A 19,001-nucleotide genomic window follows, 5' to 3' on the forward strand; every position below is an offset into this window, starting at 1 on the left:
GACGATGTGGGAATATATACTTTTTAAACTTACATCTATTACCTAGGCCTATTACCTATACTCATGCCCATTACCTAACCTCTACCTACTTTGCCTATATCTCTTTTACCCATTACCTATTTTCATATACCTATTACCGAGTTTTATACTTTAGGGAGTGCACAGAAGATGGAGATTAGGGGAACGGCGGGGAATAAGGAGGTGGAGTAAAGAAGAAAAGGAAGGAGAGTTGAAAAAAGAAGATAGGAGATATTGGATAGAGAAAAATACGAGAAAATTGGTTAAGAGGAGAAATTGGGGACTAAATATGGTTGAGGAGGAGGAGGAAGTAAGGAACAGGAGAAGGAGAAGAAAGAAGAAAGGTTAGGTATATGAAAGGGAGAAAGAGGATAGAGGAAGATGAAGGAAAGTGTGAAATAAGGAGGAAATTATAATACTGAAGAGAAAAATGGGAGAAGAGAAAGAGGAAGAGGAAAGAAAGGTCTAAAGAAAAGAGATGGGAAAAGATAGGGAGGTGAATAAGAAGAGATGATCATGCAGAGGGGAGAAAGCAAGGTAGAAGAAGAGGGGAGATGAAGAAGGAAAAATAAATAAATGAAAACAAGAAGAAAGGGGAGAGAGAAAGGAGAGAAAAAGGGGGAAGAGAGAAGAGAACAAGGGAAGCAAAGGCGATGTGGAATGACACTACATACCATCGTAGGAAGAAACACGAAGGGAGGGAAGAAGAAAGAAAAGAAGAAAAATGAGGAGGGGGGCAGAGAAGGGACAAGACAGGAGGAACTATTAGAGGAAAGCCTGGTAAGGGGAGAGAAGGAGGAAATGTAAGGGAAGAGAGAAAAAAGGAAGAATAAAGGAAAGAATGTGGGGAGGAAGAAAAAAACAGAGATGGGAGGAACTATTAGAAGAAAGCTAAGCGAGAGAAAAGAAAGAAGAGAAGGGAGGAGGAAAGGTGAGAGAAGGAAAGGGTAAGGAAGTACAAGGGAAAAGAGAGAGGAATGAGAAGCGAAGGGAATGGAGGGAAGACTGAGAAAGAATGAAGAGGATGGGAGGAATAGATAATGAGAGAAGGGAGAAGGGAGCGAAGAAGAATGAGAGGAGTGAAGAAGAGCAAAGGAAGGGATAAATTAGGGAAAGAAACGGGGAAGAGAGAAATGAGGAGAAATTAGACAATGAAAGATGAAAGGATAAAAAAGAATAAGGAAACGAATATGGAGAAGAAAAGAGGAGTGAGGAAAACGAAGAAAAGAAAGAAGTAAGGAAGGAAAGAGTAAGAAAGAACAGAGAGAGAGAGAGAGAGAGAGGAGAGAGAGAGAGAGAGAAGAGAGAGAGATAGAGAGAGAGAGAGAGAGAGAGAGAGAGAGAGAGAGAGAGAGAGAGAGAGAGAGAGAAAAAGGTAAGAATAAAGAATAAGGAAAGAGAGGACATCATAGAGAGAGAGAGAGAGAGAGAGAGAGAGAGAGAGAGAGAGAGAGAGAGAGAGAGAGAGAGAGAGAGAGAGAGAGAGAGAGAGAGAGAGAGAGAGAGAGAGAGAGAGAGAGAGAGAGAGAGAGAGAGAGAGAGAGGAGAGAGAGAGACAGAGAGAGAGAGAGAGAGAGAGAGAGAGAGAGAGAGAGAGAGAGAGAGAGAGAGAGAGAGAGAGAGAGAGAGAGAGAGAGAGAGAGAGAGAGAGAGAGAGAGAGAGAGAGAGAGAGAGAGAGAGAGAGAGAGAGAGAGAGAGAGAGAGATAAGGAGAAAGATTTAGATAGAAATAGATAGGCAGATAGACAGACAGACAGTTGGATAGTTAGATAGATAGATAGACAGACAGCGAGTACCTTGGATCCCCTTTTCTATTCCTCCTTTCTTTTATTTTCCTCTTTTTCATCCGTGGTTCCAATTATTCCCCTCTCTCTCCTCCTTTATTTCTTTTTTTCTAGTTTTCGACGCTATCCATATGTCCCTCCTCCTCCTCCTCCTCCTCCTCCTTCTTCTTCTTCTCCTGTTTCAATTTCCCTTTCCTTTTTTCCGTTCCTTATATTTTCCTCCTATGAAGCAAGCACTAATTGGTTCCTTTTTATCTATCCTAGTTTTTCTTCGTTATTCCTATGTCTCTCCTCCTCCTCCTCCTCCTTCTTCTCCTGTTTCAATTATTTCCCTTTCCTTTTTCCGTTCCTTATATTTTCCTCCTATGAAGCAAGCACTAATTGGTTCCTTTTTATCTATCCTGATTTTTTTCGTTATTCCTATGTCTCCTCCTCCTCCTCCTCCTCCTCCTCCTCCTCCTGTTTCAATTATTTCCCTTTCCTTTTTCCGTTCCTTATATTTTCCTCCTATGAAGTAAGCACTAATTGGTTCCTTTTTATCTATCCTGATTTTTTTCGTTATTCCTATGTCTCTCCTCCTCCTTCTCCTCCTCCTCCTCCTCCTCCCGTGCCTCCCCGTTTCCTGGTCCCTTAATTAAATGCAAGTTCGTGAGGCGCCGGCCAGTAATCACCTTACTTCAGGCTTGATTGGCCCTTTTTTCAGGCGATAATCAGTCTCATCCTGCATGGCAATCCTAATACCTATTGACGTCCTCCTCCTCCTTCTCCTCCTCCTCCTCCTCCTCCTCCTCCTCCTCCTCCTCTTTCACCTTTTCATCATCGTCCATTCTCGTCGTCGTCCATCTTTGTTTCATTTCTCTCCTTATTCTTTTCTAGTCACCACTTTTTGTTTTACTTGCGTCTTCATTTACTCTTCGTTATTCTTCCTCATTTGTGTTCCTCATTTCTGTTATTCCTTCAGTCCAGTAAGTCTCCTCGCACCTTCCGTTTTTCTGGAGGATGTAAATTTAAATGTTTGAGCCTATCCTTGTATGGCCTCCTTTTGTATTCCTTAGTTTATATATTTCTCATCTCCTTCTCCTCCTTTATAAATCCATTTCAGCCTCCACTCCACTCCTATCCTCACTTCTACCTTCCTTCACTCCTTTAGGCTACCTCCCTTTCTATTTTCTACAGTTTTTCTCGTTTATTTTATTTTTTTACAGATTCCTACGCCTTCAAAGAGATCATTCACCGTTTTGCTCCTTCTTTCTCCCTTTCTCTCTCCTTCTCCTTACTTCCCTTGCCTTTATTAGTCTTCCCCTTTTGTGTTTTCTGTCCTCCATTTTTCCTTCTATTCCTTCTCCTTGCTCTCTTTCATTCTTCTTCCTCTTTAAAACCTTTCCTTTACTCTATCAGTGGGCCAATTCTTGTCTGTCTTTGTTGAATCTGAATTATCGAACTTAAACCCATTGCTTCGTGTGCTACCCCGATCTCTCAGCACCAGAACCTTATTAACATCACCCTTAGTAAAGCTCTTCATCCTTTTATAGAAGCCATGATGAGACAGGAGAAGGAGGAGGAGGAGGAGGATAAGGAGGAGAAGGAAGGGAAGGAAGAAGAGAAAACCTAAGACCAGCCATACATAAGCATCTTTTTTTTCCCTTTCCAACGGTACTTCTAAAGGAGAATAATTAGAAAGAATCGAGTAGCAGAAAGAGACAAGAAAGAAAAAGCTAAATATTACAAATCAACATACACTCAAATAAGATAAAAGTGAGGATGTGAAATGAACAAGATGCGACACAAAGAAGGAGTATTAAGAAATTAGAAAGGAGCAAGAAAATGAGAGATAAGTAAGGGGAAAAGTAGAGGGTTGCAGGTGACAAAAGGGATGCAGGTGAGAAGGGAAGGGGGAGGAGATGGGGATTTGACCGGAAGCGTGAGATAAAAAATAAAAGTCGGAAAAAACGAGGGGAATGGAGACGTGGGGAGGAGAAAGGGAAGGAAGGGAACTGAAGGTGGAGGAAAAGGAAAGCAAACCGAGGAAGGGGAGGGGGGAATGGAGGAGGTTGGGGAGGGGGTGGCCGGGGAGAGATGAGACGGAGTGTGAGGAGCGTGACTGACCTCCCTCACTCCTCCCCTTCCCTCCCCTCACTCCTCTCTCTCCCCTCCCCTCACTCCTCCCCTCTCCCGTCCCCTCCCCTCGGCGCATCAGTGGCTGCATCACACAACACAGCGATCAATACAAACCATGGCATCGTTTCGCCCCATCACTCTCCCCACACGCACGCACACGCACACGCACACCCACACGCACACAAACACACACACACACCCGCACACACACGCGCACATGAAGAAGCTTTTTTTTATTTGTGTGTGTGTGTGTGTGTGTGTGTGTGTGTGTGTGTGTGTTCCGCCAGGTGTCAGGTGTGTTTCGCAGCGGCAACACGAGCACCACAACACCCATGAACAACAACAACAACAACAACAACAACAACAACAACAACAGCAATGCACGTGCTAGCGATAAATCATAATGCTAGACGAGGCGCTTTACCCCAGTGCACAACTCCGGTACCACAAAACCCATGAAGCTTTCGCAACATCGCGCCACAATCATGAATAAAAAAAAAAATGCACGTACTCCAGGCAAATCACGCAAGTCGAGGCGCTTCACCTTAACGCACTGCTCCGGTTCCTTGGCCCCTGTGAACTCGGTATAGCTTTACTTCGTCAGTTTATTCACCCTCGGAAAGCCGCGTCATCCAGGCTCTCATTTATAGGTCCCACGTTTTATATACCTGTCGACGTCATAATTAGGGCTGGTTGGTCACCTGGTCCGGTTGCGTGAAAGGTGGCTTTAGGGCATGATGAATATATAACAAATTGCAACGTTCAGGTACAGGAGCTACGAGGTTACGATATGAAAGAAAAATACGTCTTGGTGGTAATAAGAGGCGAGGGTGACTTATCATACCTGACACAATTAAGGATAAGAAAAGACTAAAAATTTTGCTTCCTTAAAACTAAGAGGCGAACGTTGGTACTCTCGGACGCTTTCCCCATTCACTTTAACTATTTCAAAAGGCCGGAAAGAAGTCTAATCGGGTTCTAATGAGATTTTTTTTAAAGGTCCGTGGTACAGAAGAATGGTCAAACTACAAGAGGGGTCATGAAACTACCCCTGGAAATGCCCGAAACTCCTACGAAAGCCGAAAGCCGAAATGTTTGAGAATATGGTCCGAAGACTGTTCCACTGACGAATTTCTACAAGGTCGTAAAACAGTAAAAACAACGTAGTAAGTAGCAAAGTAAATAATACCTCATATATGCTTCCTTCCGCCTTTCTGGAGGATAAAAAAATGTCTCCGAGGCACGAGTTTCCTGACCTTTGACCTCTATCACACACACACACACACACACTATCGTTTCAAGGGTAGTAACAATGAACATAAAGGAAACAAAACGTCACAAGATCACACACACACACACGCACACACACACACACACACACAGACACACACACACACACACACACACACACACTACCTATTTTCCCACGTTCAAGGGCGGTGGCAGAAGTGAACATGAGCGGAATAATAAAAAAAAAGGTCAGGGGGAGAATAAAGGTCACGGGGCGCCCTCTGCCGGCCGTTGCACAAGAATGTCGTCGCCAAAATCGATGTTTCATGCGCCGCCGATAATGAAACAGGAGCGAGTCACGAGGCGCGGACCGGACCCGATAACGAGGTGAAACATCGACTTTCGAACCTCTAATGAATCCCGGCCGATGAGTGAGCGAGGCCGCCGACACGCAGGCACTGAAGCCGCCACTCACGCCGCTGATTCACAAAGCCTACACAAAATACTCGACTCAAAATACTCGACACACAAAATACTCGACACAAAATTATAAACTGTCAGTATTAGCTTTTGGAGTTTACCTGTGAGCATTGGTTTATGAATTAACTCAAAGTGATGTCAATGCAATAAGGAAAGCAAACTCATTTCTTTCAGGACTATAATAAAGCCAAACAAACGAGCAAATCAATCAGAAAACTGGCAACAAACAGTATGTGCTTTATTATTATTATTCATCTCAAAGATTATTATTGTTTTACTTCTTACCATTACCACAATTATTAATATTATTATCATGATTAATATTCAAATAGGTGTAATGGATTCTTTTTACTGTTACTATTATTTATTACCATTATAACTATTATTTATTATTATTATTATTATTATTATTATTATTATTATTATTATTATTGTCGTCATTCCAACACAATGGCGTAAGGAGTGTACATTGCAAGTGTTGGGGGCTCCCTTTCACAAGACTTTTGAACCTAATAGTCAAAGAAAGGCCTTTCGTCAGATGAACTTCCCTTAGAATCTTCAACCACTTAAAATCCACCGCATATTTGTTTTCCTCGTTCTCCTTTATCACCATTTTCAAGCTGACTGTTCTTTTGATTTTGCTAACCATATCCCTTCAACCCTCCCACGGCGTCGATCCAAAAGACTTTCTACTCAAGCTCATCCATATGCTGTCCAACCTCCTATAGCAATAATTAAAAAGCATCCTCACCATATTCGTCTATTCTTCTGTAAACCCATAAACAACCTTCCTTTGTCTGTACTCTCTCTTCCCTAAAACAAGCTCCTTCAAGAGGGGAGAATATAGTCCCCTTTATCACCAAAATCAATCATTCTTTTGTCAACATCAGCCACTTGTGTTTGTGTGTGTGTGTGTGTGTGTGTGTGTGTGTGTGTGTGTGTGTGTGTGTGTGTGTGTGTGTGTGTGTGATGGGCTGTGGATCATCTGCCTTGACACACAAACAACCATTTCAGTCACAGTAAATGGGGACCTTCCTTCCTTCCTTCCTTCCTTTTATTGCTTATTATTTCATTCTGAGAAATATCAACAAAACTCATTCTTAATCCGCTTTATTAGTGTATTATATGAAGCTTGTGTGTTTATGTGTGCGTGCGTGTGTGTGTGTGTGTGTGTGTGTGTGTGTGTGTGTGTGTGTGTGTGTGTGTGTGTGCTAGTATCGATCAGTCATGAGATAAAGAGAGTGAATCTGTGTGTGTGTGTGTGTGTGTGTGTGTGTGTGTGTGTGTGTCCCAGGAATGCCCTCGTTGTCTCACCTAATGCCCCTCTGCTAACGGCCTGGTCTCACGAATCACCCCGGTCCCCCCACCCCCCCTTTTCCCTTCCCTCCCCTCACCCTTCATCCCCCTCTTCCCCTCCCTCCCCTAGCCATCAATCACCTTTACCTTCTCCATTTCCATTTCCTTGCCTAACCCCATCACTATCTTTTTCTTCTAATTTCCTACCGTCATTTTTTTCTTTTCCCTTCAATCCTTTTTTCCCATACTTTTCGTTAACAAAAAAAGTGTCCCCTCTCCTACCTTGCCCCATCTCCCCATCACATTTCTTTACATCTTTCTATTTTCATTTCATTCTCCCCTTTCCTTTAATCCATTACTATTTTTTTCTTCTATTTTCTTCACTCTTTTTCTTTTCTTTCAAACGTTTCTGACTCTTCATTCGTTTCCCTAATCAAAAATAGTGTCCCCTTTCACATCTTGCCCCTCTTATCAAGTTTGACACATTCCCCTTTACCGTTTCACTTTTCATCCTCATTCCCCTCTTCTTTTACCTCTCAACACCATTCACAACATGTTTCCTCCTCCTTGTCAGTTAACCACCCACCTCTTGTCCTCATTCTCCATCCTTTTCCCTTTTACTGCCTTCCTCTTCATCCATAATTATCATCCTAACACTCTTCTTTACCCCAAGCTATATTTCTCATTTACCGACCCTTCTCACCTACTCTATCCCCTTTTTTTCCTTATTCTCTCAACTTTTCCTTCCTCTCCCTACAGGATGGAACGTTACGAGAGCCTGGGCGTGGTGGGCGAGGGGTCCTACGGCCTCGTCCTACGCTGTCGCCACAAGGAATCGGGACAGACGGTGGCGGTGAAGAAGTTCCTTGAGAGTGAGGATGACCCAACCGTGAAGAAGATTGCGTTGCGGGAGGTGCGGATGCTGAAGGTGGGTTGATTAATTAAGGTAGACAGGTGGGTAATTAAAGGTAGTGTTTGTTGTGTAGAAGAGGTAAAGAGTTGGCCAGTTAAGCTAAGAGGCATGTGGTTGAAGGACGTGTTTGTTTTAGTGGTTAGGTTGAATATTACGGTTGTGTTTGGTGTTTTAAAAGAGGTAAAAGTGGGAAGGCTAAAATAAGAGGAAAGTGAAGGTGGGTTAATCAAAGTGGACAGGTGGATAATTACGGTAGAAAGTGGAATTTAAGAGGTAAAAAGTGGGACAGGTAAGGTAAGAGATATGTTGCTGAAGATAGATTGATAAAAGTGGATAATCAAGGTAGTGATAGGTGTTTAGAGGAGGTAAAAAAGTGGGACAGATAAAATGAGAGGAATGTTGATACTGAATTTAAGGTTGAGTAAGGAACAGACGTGGATGAGAAAGGTAATCATACTTGGTGGTTTAACAATGGGTGGGGCAGATAAGAAAAAAGTGATGTTGAAAGTGAGTAAATTCAGGCAAGGAAAAAATGATAAAAATGTGGTGCTTGGAGATTAGAAGAGGCAACAGGTGTGAGAGATAAGATAACGAGACTGCAGGTGCCGAGGTGGGTGACTTGGGTGGTGTGTGAACAGGAAGTGAAATGGTTGGTACGTGATGATAGTGAACAAAGGCGAACACGTTGATGCTAAGAAGATAGTGAGTGTGTGAACAAAATGTGAAATGGTAGGTACGTTATGATAGTGAACAAAGGCGAACACGTTGATGCTAAGCAGATAGTGAGTGTGTGAACAAAAGGTGAAATTGCAGGTACGTTATGAGAGTGAACAAAGGCGAACACGCAGATGATAAGAAAACAGTAAGTGATTATAAACACTGGGATTTACAAGGGCATAATCAAACAAGAACAAACAAGTCGACATACATAATTACGTTAACTAGAGATCAGATATTTACCATTCAGTAATCTACATAATCCTCTTATCGGAGCCTTCAGTCATATTGGGATTAACTACATAACTTCTTAAAGCTACTACATATCAGTCAATAAAACAATAGTGATAAGAAAGAAGTAAGCCAATTGACTGACTGCCAGGTATGAGTGTAGGTGAGGCTAATAATGAACAAGGCAAAGTTTAATGTTTAATGCAAAGGTAAAAAAACAAAAACAAAAAACAATACTGGATAACGTAGTGCACTGGGATAAAGCTGACAGGTGAGAGACAGATAAGAGAACAGGTAATAAGGATGAAATTAGACGAGTCCATTAAAGCGACAATGGGCAGCTGAGTGACAAGATGAGGTAAAAAAAGAGATATAGATAGAGACAAAGTGGCGATAAGAAATGGAAAAGAGTAAGGTTTGATGTTAAAGGTGCGTAACAGGGTGAACAGGTCCGTGATAAGAGTGAAATTTGTGTGGTGGAGGTGGAGGGGGAGGTGAGGTGTGTAGGGGGGAGAGATAATGTGAGAGGGAGGGCTTTGGAAGGGGAAGGCGATGGGAGAGAAGGGAGGGCTTTGGAGGGCTTATTCTGACACACACACACACACACACACACACACACACACACACACACACACACACACACACACTGCAATTTGGTGTAATGATGATGGCCGTACAGCAACCAACCACGTGGTACCTATACTTATGTTGCAAAATTAATGTCAGGTATTACGTGTTCCATTTACTAAAGAGGGTGACTCACGAATACTAATGCAGGAGCTCCACCCACCACTCGCGACCACCACATCGAAACCCCCCACCACCACAACCATCACCACAACCACTTGGAACCACGCCCGCCACTAGTAACAACCACAACTCCTATCGCCCACTTTCAACACCACCATCAACCACATGAGAAGGATTACTAATACTATCGTCATCTTCGTTTCTGTCTTTTCGTTACTACCGTCAACCTTCAAAATACAATAACAGTAGCCAAAACCACTATCACCACCACAGTCATCGTTACCTATACTACAACTACTGCCGTCATCATCATCATCATCATCATCATCATCCTTTGTCAGTTCATCACCACCATCATCTGCTACTACTATCTATACAATCATCACCACCACCAAAAGTCATTATAAAAGGGCTATTACACTGGGCAAATTTTCCGTGGATCTTCAGTCAAACCACGATTTCCCCTGGCGTGGTTCTCATATTTCCGTGGTTTTCTGACGTGTCCACGATCTTCCAAAGCTACGGTAGATTTCACTGAAGGACGACGGTTACTCACCATCATCATCATCAGCAATAACAAGAAACAAATGAGAACCACGCCAGCGGAAATCGTGGTTTGACTGAAGATCCACTGAAAATTTGCCCAGTGTAATAGCCCCCTTTACCTAAATTTCAACCACCACCACAACCACAACATCAACAGTCATCATTACATACACCACCAACACACAATCACGCCACCATACCAAGAACACCATTACGAAATAGCATTTACGTCACTTAAACTAATGACGTCATCGAAGGAGATAAAGCCATCAATCATTCCTTTTACACCAGAAAATAACAACAAAGGATTAAAGACAGAAATCCTTATATATACAAAACTCTCTCTCTCTCTCTCTCTCGTCCTTTTACGCATCAAGCCTTGCTCACGAGGATCCATTTTCTAGACCAACGCAAAATGAAAATAACTTCCCGTTTTCTTTAACAAGTTAGGTCAAGGTGAGGTAAAGTAATAATAGTATCTCCGCTTGACCTTTCTTTCCTCCCTCCCTCTCTCCCTTTCTCTCCCCTTTGCCTCCATTTCATGCTATAACTTTCTTAACCACCTGCGTTGTGTTTTCCTCTTCTCCCTCCCTTCCTTCCTTTTCTGTCTCTTTTTCTGCTTCGTCCACTTTTCCTGACCCAATCCTCCCTTAAAATTACCTTAGCTTCTTCCTCTCTTCCCCTGTCTTACTTTTCTTTCCAAAATATTCCTCCTTACGTCCTAACATTTGTCTCAGTTTATCCTCCCCTACCACCACTTTCCTCTCTATTTCCTCCCCAGTTAATGCCTTTCCTCCTACCTTGCATTTTCTATCTTCCTCACTCAATCTACAAGACCTGACTAAACTTTGCTTGCTTATCTTTATTGTCCTTCCTTCCTATCTTGACCCTAATGCCGCCCCTCTTACCCCTCCTGCATCCCCTTTCTCCCCAACCACTCTCTCTTGCCTCCTTCCTCCCTTTCGTTCTCCCGCTCCTAAGTTGCCTTCCACGACGCTTTCTTCGATAAACTCGCTCATGAAGAGGCTGGTTACCCACTTTTTCCTTCCTTTCACTTTACCTGCTTCCGGAGCCTGGCACGCGACGGGGGTCACTACACAAGCACACACACACACACACACACACACACACGCTAACACACTTCTTGTCACGTCACTGTATTGATAGTGAAGTAGTCTGCTGCGTGTTTGGCAGCTCCTCGTCTTTTAGTGTTGATTTTCTCTCTCTCTCTCTCTCTCTCTCTCTCTCTCTCTCTCTCTCTCTCTCTCTCTCTCTCTCTGCTGAGGTTTTTACATTCTTATTTCCTCTAGGAATATTAGTATCAGAAGCCTAACAATCCGATAAATAACGTTCTTATTTAATATATAGGAAGAATATTACGACATATCGTCACGGTTAAGTCATCATGAGATTACACAGCTAGAACAATATTGTAACTAAAAATAGATCAAGAAAAATCTCTGAAAGCACGTGAAATGAAGCCTCTTAAACTGGGCAAAAATGAACATTAACAACCTAAGTACAGACACCACACCTCTCATCATAACCATTACCGACAAAACGGATATTATGATGCATTTCCATGGAAATATCGAGAGCAACTAAGAAGAGCTAATAAGTTAGTGAAAATAAAAGAACACTAACTTAAAAAACTGCATAATAAGTACAAAAAAAAAACAAAGTAAATCATACATTTATTCTATTGAAAGCATATTACAAACTACTGCGCCAAAAAATAATTAGCCCGCCGCCACTAATACATGTTTAACCGAGTGTGAAAATTTAATTATTTTAAGAACAAATTCAAATCTTTTAAAATTGTCTCATACGAAAACAAGTATATAACACTTAATATCAAAAATAAACAATCGGACCTATTAAACCTTTGAGGGGGCCGAGGGAGCAGAGCAACCCCTCAGTGAGGTTATAAATATATATTGAACAGTCTTTTAATGACTCCATTAGAAATCTAGCAAAAGCACGCTCTTCCCTACGGAAATGGTTTTCCTTAGAGTCACTAAAAGTGAATATATATATATATATATATATATATATATATATATATATATATATATATATATATATATATATATATATATATATATATATATATATATATATATATATAACTTTCCTGCGGGGGGAAGGGATAAATATTCCACCCTTAACCTCCCAAAGTTTAGTTTCCGTTGTTATTGTTTTAGATAGTATCACTACTGTAGTGTCTGTGTGATGGGATTCCGGAAGAAAAAATCTGAATTGTTGCGCCCTTGATCTTGTTATTACCAAAAATTCCAGTATATTACATCATAATGAAAGCAATTTAGATAAGCTTAATCAAAGTAATAAAAACAAAATCCCTTTGAACTAAACATTAGCAACCTTTAGAGTTGGAATTTACAATTTACTTGTATTGAGTAACAAGAAAATTTTATTAATAGTAGCAATGGTAGTAGAGTAGTAGTAGCAGAGTAGTCTAGTTGTAGCAGTAGTAATAGTAGAAGTATTGGTAGTAGTGGTGGTAGTATTAGTAGTTCTGTTGGTAATAGTAGTTCTAGTAGTGGTGGTAGTGGTGGTAGTGGTAGTAGTAGTAGTAGTAGTAGTAGTAGTAGTAGTAGTAGTAGTAGTAGTAGTGGTGGTGGTAGCAGTGGTAGTGGTAGCAGTAGTGATGGTAGTAGTAGTACCTAATAATAATAACAATAATAATAATAACAACAACAACAACAACAACAACAACAACAACAATAACGCAGTCATAATGTTAAAAAGAAAAGCCGGGTCAACCTTCCCTTTTTACACCGATCTCTTCCTTTGCAGAAACTCCGCCACGAGAACCTGGTGAACCTGATCGAGTTTTTCCGCCGCAAGCGCCGCCTGTACCTGGTGTTCGAGTACGTGGACCACACCATCCTGGACGAGCTGGAGGCCACGGAGGCGGGGCTCGATGAGGAGACGGCGAGGGCACACATTTTCCAGGTCCTGCGCGGCATTGCCTTCTGCCACCAAAACCAGGTAGGTGGCGGCGCACACCTCGAGTTCCTTGGGTTGTGACTAAACTTTTTTTTTTTTTTTGAGGGGGGATGCGCGAAGATGTCTGTGATAGCGTGTCTGGTTGGTTCTATTTTTCACCCTTGTTTGTTGTTAATCGCTATTTAGTACTTGACTAATATTTGATTTATGAGAGACATCTCGCGCGAGGTTAAAATACTTACTTGCATTGGTTTCTGCTTAGGTCTCTGTATGAAACGCGGTAACTAAGAGCTTTAAATTAAATTATGCAAAAAGATTATCAGCACAGTCTAGCACAGTGACTTAACCAGGGAGTCGTTAGTAATTTCTATGGGGAGGGGGTGGGAGGGGGGGGGGAGGCACGAGCACTGGGGGAAAAGAAGATTATGGCTAATATGGAAATAAACGTGACCTCGCATGATGTTAATAATGACGTTGTGTTGCGTTTTATTTCTCTGAATGCAGTGCAGTAACTATTACAATCCAGAAAACTAAAGAAACTAAAGGAGCCCAGTTTAGCACATTTAGCAGGGGAGGATCGCGCTGCGTCGTCGTTGTCACTGGCGGCGGAGTAGGCTACGGAAACCTACATATTCCTTAACTATTCTTATTCTTCTATCAGCCATGAATCCACTTTTTCATACATCTGTTATCAACCAAGTAGGGAAAAACATACCACCAACTATCAAAGGAACCTGCACTCCTCTACTAGCTATCAGGAAGCCTTGAATTTAAGTTACTCCTTAAACCCCCATCCCCGGAAAATCCACCAGACACCAAATAGCCTAATTCGGTCACCAGAGAGCCATTCAACACATTCAAACAGAACGCCATAGTGTGAAGAGTGAAAAACAATCTGGGGAAGTAAAAAGAACATACGTAACATACAAATCAAGTACCATGTAAATGAATCAGGCTGGAGACAATAGAAAAATAAAGAAAAAGACCCATATTCTCAAACATTTCAAGGCTCACACACCCACATCTGATAAGGCTTTCGGAGAGGTTGTCAGCATTTCCAAGAGTAGTTTTAAAAGCCTAGTAGAGAGGCTGTCAGCATTTCCAAGAGTAGTTTTTAAAAGCCTAGTAGAGAGGCTGTCAGCATTTCCACGAGTAGTTTTTAAAAACCTAGTAGAGAGGCTGTCAGCATTTCCACGAGTAGTTTTTTAAAGCCTAGTAGAGAGGTTGTCAGCATTTCCAAGAGTAGTTTTAAATTGAGATTTTAGTTTTTCCAAAGTTTTTTTAGAGAGGCTAGAGAGGCTGTCACCATTTTTAGTAGTTAAAAAAAAAGTAAACAGTCTGACAATGTTTCTACACCGTGAACGCGAAAAAAGAAACCTCAGGAGCCCGATTAATCCCATTTGTGGCTTGGGATATAGTGACAGTAGGAGCCGAAGGTGTCTGAAAATACGTGCCAAGAAAATAAATAAAAAAAAGGAAAGAAAGAAAAATGCCAACTGCACACTCACCAGCCTCATCTGCTTGCTCCTCCTTCCTGCACGGCCTCTTCAGCTCTTGGCGTCCTTATGATCCTGAATGTTACACTATACACTCGTTGGTACAATCAGTTAATTTTTAGGTCCACAAGCACACTAAATTTACAAACATCCGTCGGCGTAGTCATAACAACCACTTTTAGACGTCGTTGATGGCTTAAAAATCTTTGAAGTCACACGCTCGCCTTTTTTTTCACAACGTAATCATTTTTTCTTCAACATATTCATAAGAAACACTTTTAGACGTCGTTGTCAGCTTTAAAATCTTCGAAATCACACGCTCGTTTTTATTTTTTTCACAACGTAATATTTTTTTTTCCATCGACGTAATCATAACAAGCACTTCTAGAGATCGTTGACCGTTTTGAAATCACTCGTTCGTTAGTACATCGACAACACTGTACACTCGTTTGCACATCTCATCGCGACCGTAACACGCACACGCAAGCACCAATGTCACCTTACTCTGTCCACAAACACAAATTAACACACTACTTCTCCTTCCCTCCTTTTCTCCTTCCCCACTCCCTGTTCTCTCCCCCTCCCTCTCCCCACTCCTTGTTCCCTCCCTCCCTTCCTCTCTCCCTACTCCTTGTTCCCTCTCCCCCGCCCTCTCTCTCCCCTACTCCCTCCCTCTAGCAGACTACCCAAACGACAACTTCATCCACTACTCAATTATCTTCCTCGTGTTTTATTGACAATTAAGTCTGGGTTGGTTATCCACTTTTACGTTCAAAATTGTTATGATCGCCGTTGTCTGGAGAATATAATATGTACGTAACTTTTGATTTAATACACGTTTAACTTGATGAATGGGTTGTTTAAGGTTGGCAGCACTGCGTGAGAAGGTGAATGATGAGCGCCAACGAAACTGTCTCGTCAGGATGTAACAAAACCACATGCCACATACTTCTTTCTTATAAATACTTACACAGCATAATACACCTCATCCTCATCTTTGTTGGATATTTAATGCTATGGATAACTGCGGAAATTCGTAAAAGGACACACCATAAAACTCTCGCTCACATACACCACAAACATTACCGAGAGACTACAGAATTATATGACATCTCTTTTCAAACACATTTCATGGGGTTTCAAATGCAGAGTAATTATTTTCTCCCAACACAAGAGGGAAGGCAAATAAAAGCAAAGGTTAAGTGAGAAATACAAATGAGTCTCCATTAGCTATTTCGCGCGTAGCCTACTCCATTTATATGCCGCACGCCACGTAGCTTGCCTCTGTTACTCATTGTGGATTAAAAAAAAAAAAACTGTTACAGAGTGGGCGTTTTTATTTACTGTTTTTAAAGTTGTTTTTGCCCTAGAGCTGCTTCCTTTGCTGTAAAAACAAAACAAAAAAAGAAACCCCCTTCTCCAGAGTTATGAAATCAAGGAGCGCCATAAATAAAGTCAAGGACACACCTGAAAAAAAAAGCATGTCGGACCTCTTTCAAGGGAGAGATATCAGAACACCTCTCCATCCGAAACTGACTTCTTTTATGACCACTATTTTATTTTATTGGAGTAGTGACAAGCGGGCTTTTTATTTTTAGTTTCTATTTATTTCTGCCCTCGACCAGCAGTTATTGTAGTTTTATTTATCACTGGCAGATCATCCATCGGGACATCAAGCCAGAGAACGTGCTGGTGAGCCGCCTCGGGGTGGTCAAGCTGTGTGACTTTGGGTTCGCGCGGCTCCTGGCGGGTCCGGGCGAGTCCTGCACTGACTACGTGGCCACCAGATGGTACCGCGCCCCCGAGCTGCTGGTGGGGGACACGAAGTATGGCAGGTAAGGCGGACACAGCCAGGTGATGGGAGCTATCTGGCAAATGAACAGGAACAGCGATTAGCGGGATGTCTTGTTTTTGTCTCCGTTTATTGCCCTTCAGCTGTTTACATTATCCGTAAAAAAATGAGGGATAAATATGGAGAACAATACAATACAAACATTAATGAGGCTGTCCCTTCAACTTTGTACATTCAAGCTGATTTACTTATTATATGAATGCCATGAACAAGTTTGAGAAGCCATTAAACACAAATGAACAAACACAAAGAACTAGTGGGTATATAATAACTTACTGGGCAAAAATATAAAGGTCCTTTCCGTGTTACTGCGGCCACACGGTATCCTTTTTTATGCCGGAGAATAAACTAGACTACACCTACTTAAAGCCTAAAGAACCACTCTACAGCAACTGCACATTCGTCCTCATCCTAGGGAGGTGGACGTGTGGGCCTCGGGTTGCCTCCTGTCCGAGATGCTGACGGGTGAGCCGCTCTTTCCCGGCGAGTCTGACATCGACCAGCTCTTCCACATCATCCAGACGCTTGGTGAGAGATAGTGATGGAAAGATAGACACACATATATAGATAAACAAAAATATATCTATAAAAGTAAGAGGTAGAGGGAAAAGACAAATCATACACTATACATAGCCACACACATCTATACCGTATGCATCCAATCTTACCTTTTCCTTTTATACAACCACCAGGTGAGCTGAGCACGTCACACCGTCATTTGGTCGAGCGGAATCCCATGCTGGCGGGTCTGCGTCTCCCTGAAGCAGCCTCAACACCCCTCGCCTCCTCCTTCCCGAACTGGTCACCGCGCGCCCACGCCTTCGTCTCGGTCTGCCTGTGTCTGGAGCCCTCCGCGCGCCCCTCAGCCCAGGAGCTTCTAAACCATGATTTCTTCATGCACGACTGCTTCCCCGAGACCTTCCTGCCGATCCTGAAGCAGCGTGTGCAGCAGGAGTTCAGCAACAACTTCCTTCTCGGTCTGTCCGGGCGGCGGGGATCCAGCACGGCGGACAGGAAGGGTCGAGGCAGGAAATTCCCGGGAGGCGCCAGTCCGGAGAGTGTGTACGGCAGGAGCATCGCCAGGCCTCAGCCCCAGCCGCCACCAGCCACCAGGAGCGAAAACCCCGTCAGGTAGGAAAGGACTTAAGGGAGCAAAATATAAAGTAACTACGACTGTGACCACAGAAATGTCGTGTACGTTATGGTGTGTGTATGCGTGTATGTGTGTCTGTGTGTTTGCTACATAACCCTCTACCGCTCCAGGGCCTCGCCGATGAAGCAGTGTCAACCTAGTACTCCAGAGGGCCAGTCAGTGTTCGCCAGCCGTCCTGTCGTGTCCTTCGCCTCCCTCACGCCCTCCCATCGCGGTGGACCCTCGGCGGCTAACACGGGCACCTTCAACAACATCAACAACAGCTTCAACAGTGGCGAGGATGTGCCCCCACCCTCCACCACTACCGCCACCACCACCACGTCCACCTCCTCCCGCCTCATCCCCCCGCTGCGAGACCACAACAGCGTCACCTTCTCCCCCACCACGACCACCTCCACCGCCAACAACAACACCTTCAACACCAACAACAACGCCAACAACAGCAACAACAATAGCACCATAGCCCTCACACTGCACATCACGGGCACCACAAACACGTCATCGCCGTCTCGCAACAGGTAAAACAGTCTCTAAGATAAGTGATGTAAAAAAGTACATTTCAACTCATGTAGAAACATCAAGTATTCTTATAACAGCCAGCTAATAATATAAATCCTTAGTTATCAAATTTCCAGAGTAAGTTAAGTCGAAATAGCCCCCCAAGATGAACGATATAATTTTTGTTATTTCCACAACCTCGTCAAGGATTTCTATAACCTTCGTAATCGCTTTCCCCCCCACTAACCCTTATTCTCCATCCTCACAGGGGAGTAGAGAAAAGCCGTAAGTCCCCAGCCAGCCTGTGGGGCGTCCCTCTGAAGCCCCGGGGTCATGGTCTGTGCATCCAGGGACAGGGACAGGGACAACACTGGGACGACGATGACAACCTGACATCCGACGGCCCCTCCTCCTTCCTCTCCGGCAGCCGCTACCTCACCACAGATCACGGCCGCTCCATAGACGCCCCTCGGCCCATAGATGCCAGCCGACACCCGTATACCATCAGCCTGGACCGCACGAAGGAGTTGGTGGGGAGAGACTCGTCTAGCCTGAGGGAAGCCGCGGCCAGGGACATCTTCGGAAGGGAGTTCGGGAGGGATCCACTGAAAGAGATCAAAGAGAACTCGAGAGAGAGGGAGAGGAGACCCAGGCTGGAGATTACTGGGTGGGCGCGGCCGCGGCTCCTCAACAACGACCTCTCGCTGCCCAACGTGCCCGGAGGTGAGGGTTCTCTGATGCCGTTATGATCATAGCGACTCATATTACTTTCATTGACGTCCGATGTTTGTATCATTACTCCCCCTCCTCATATTACTATTATTACTTCTACTACTTCTACTACTACTACTACTACTACTACTACTATATCAATAATGAGAAGGATGCTGCTAATTTTCTTGGTAATGCTTTTCCATTCGTATTACATAATGTTCTCCCTACTATTTCT

At 43.2% G+C, this 19,001-nt stretch overlaps 1 protein-coding gene and 1 long non-coding RNA gene across 4 annotated transcripts in view; one reads left to right on the plus strand and one right to left on the minus strand.

The window, feature by feature from the left end:
- LOC126996547 (cyclin-dependent kinase-like 2) overlaps positions 1-19,001 on the plus strand; it is a 49,267-nt gene that overhangs the window by 27,748 nt on the left and 2,518 nt on the right. For all 3 annotated transcript variants that reach the window (XM_050857105.1, XM_050857104.1, XM_050857106.1), the window contains 7 exons: positions 7,686-7,854; positions 12,901-13,095; positions 16,206-16,384; positions 16,817-16,929; positions 17,094-17,532; positions 17,665-18,072; positions 18,321-18,775. In XM_050857105.1, the coding sequence (XP_050713062.1) occupies positions 7,687-7,854; positions 12,901-13,095; positions 16,206-16,384; positions 16,817-16,929; positions 17,094-17,532; positions 17,665-18,072; positions 18,321-18,775 (1,957 nt within the window). In that variant the 5' untranslated portion in view covers position 7,686. The remainder of the gene's footprint in view (positions 1-7,685; positions 7,855-12,900; positions 13,096-16,205; positions 16,385-16,816; positions 16,930-17,093; positions 17,533-17,664; positions 18,073-18,320; positions 18,776-19,001) is intronic.
- LOC126996550 (uncharacterized) lies at positions 16,275-17,218 on the minus strand. The gene is made up of 3 exons (XR_007751249.1): positions 17,070-17,218; positions 16,678-16,925; positions 16,275-16,417 (listed from the first exon to the last, which is right to left on the minus strand). It is a non-coding gene; the product is annotated as an uncharacterized LOC126996550 (long non-coding RNA).

Source organism: Eriocheir sinensis, chromosome 10, assembly GCF_024679095.1.
Source record: "Eriocheir sinensis breed Jianghai 21 chromosome 10, ASM2467909v1, whole genome shotgun sequence".
Classification (NCBI taxonomy): Eukaryota; Metazoa; Arthropoda; class Malacostraca; order Decapoda; family Varunidae; genus Eriocheir; species Eriocheir sinensis.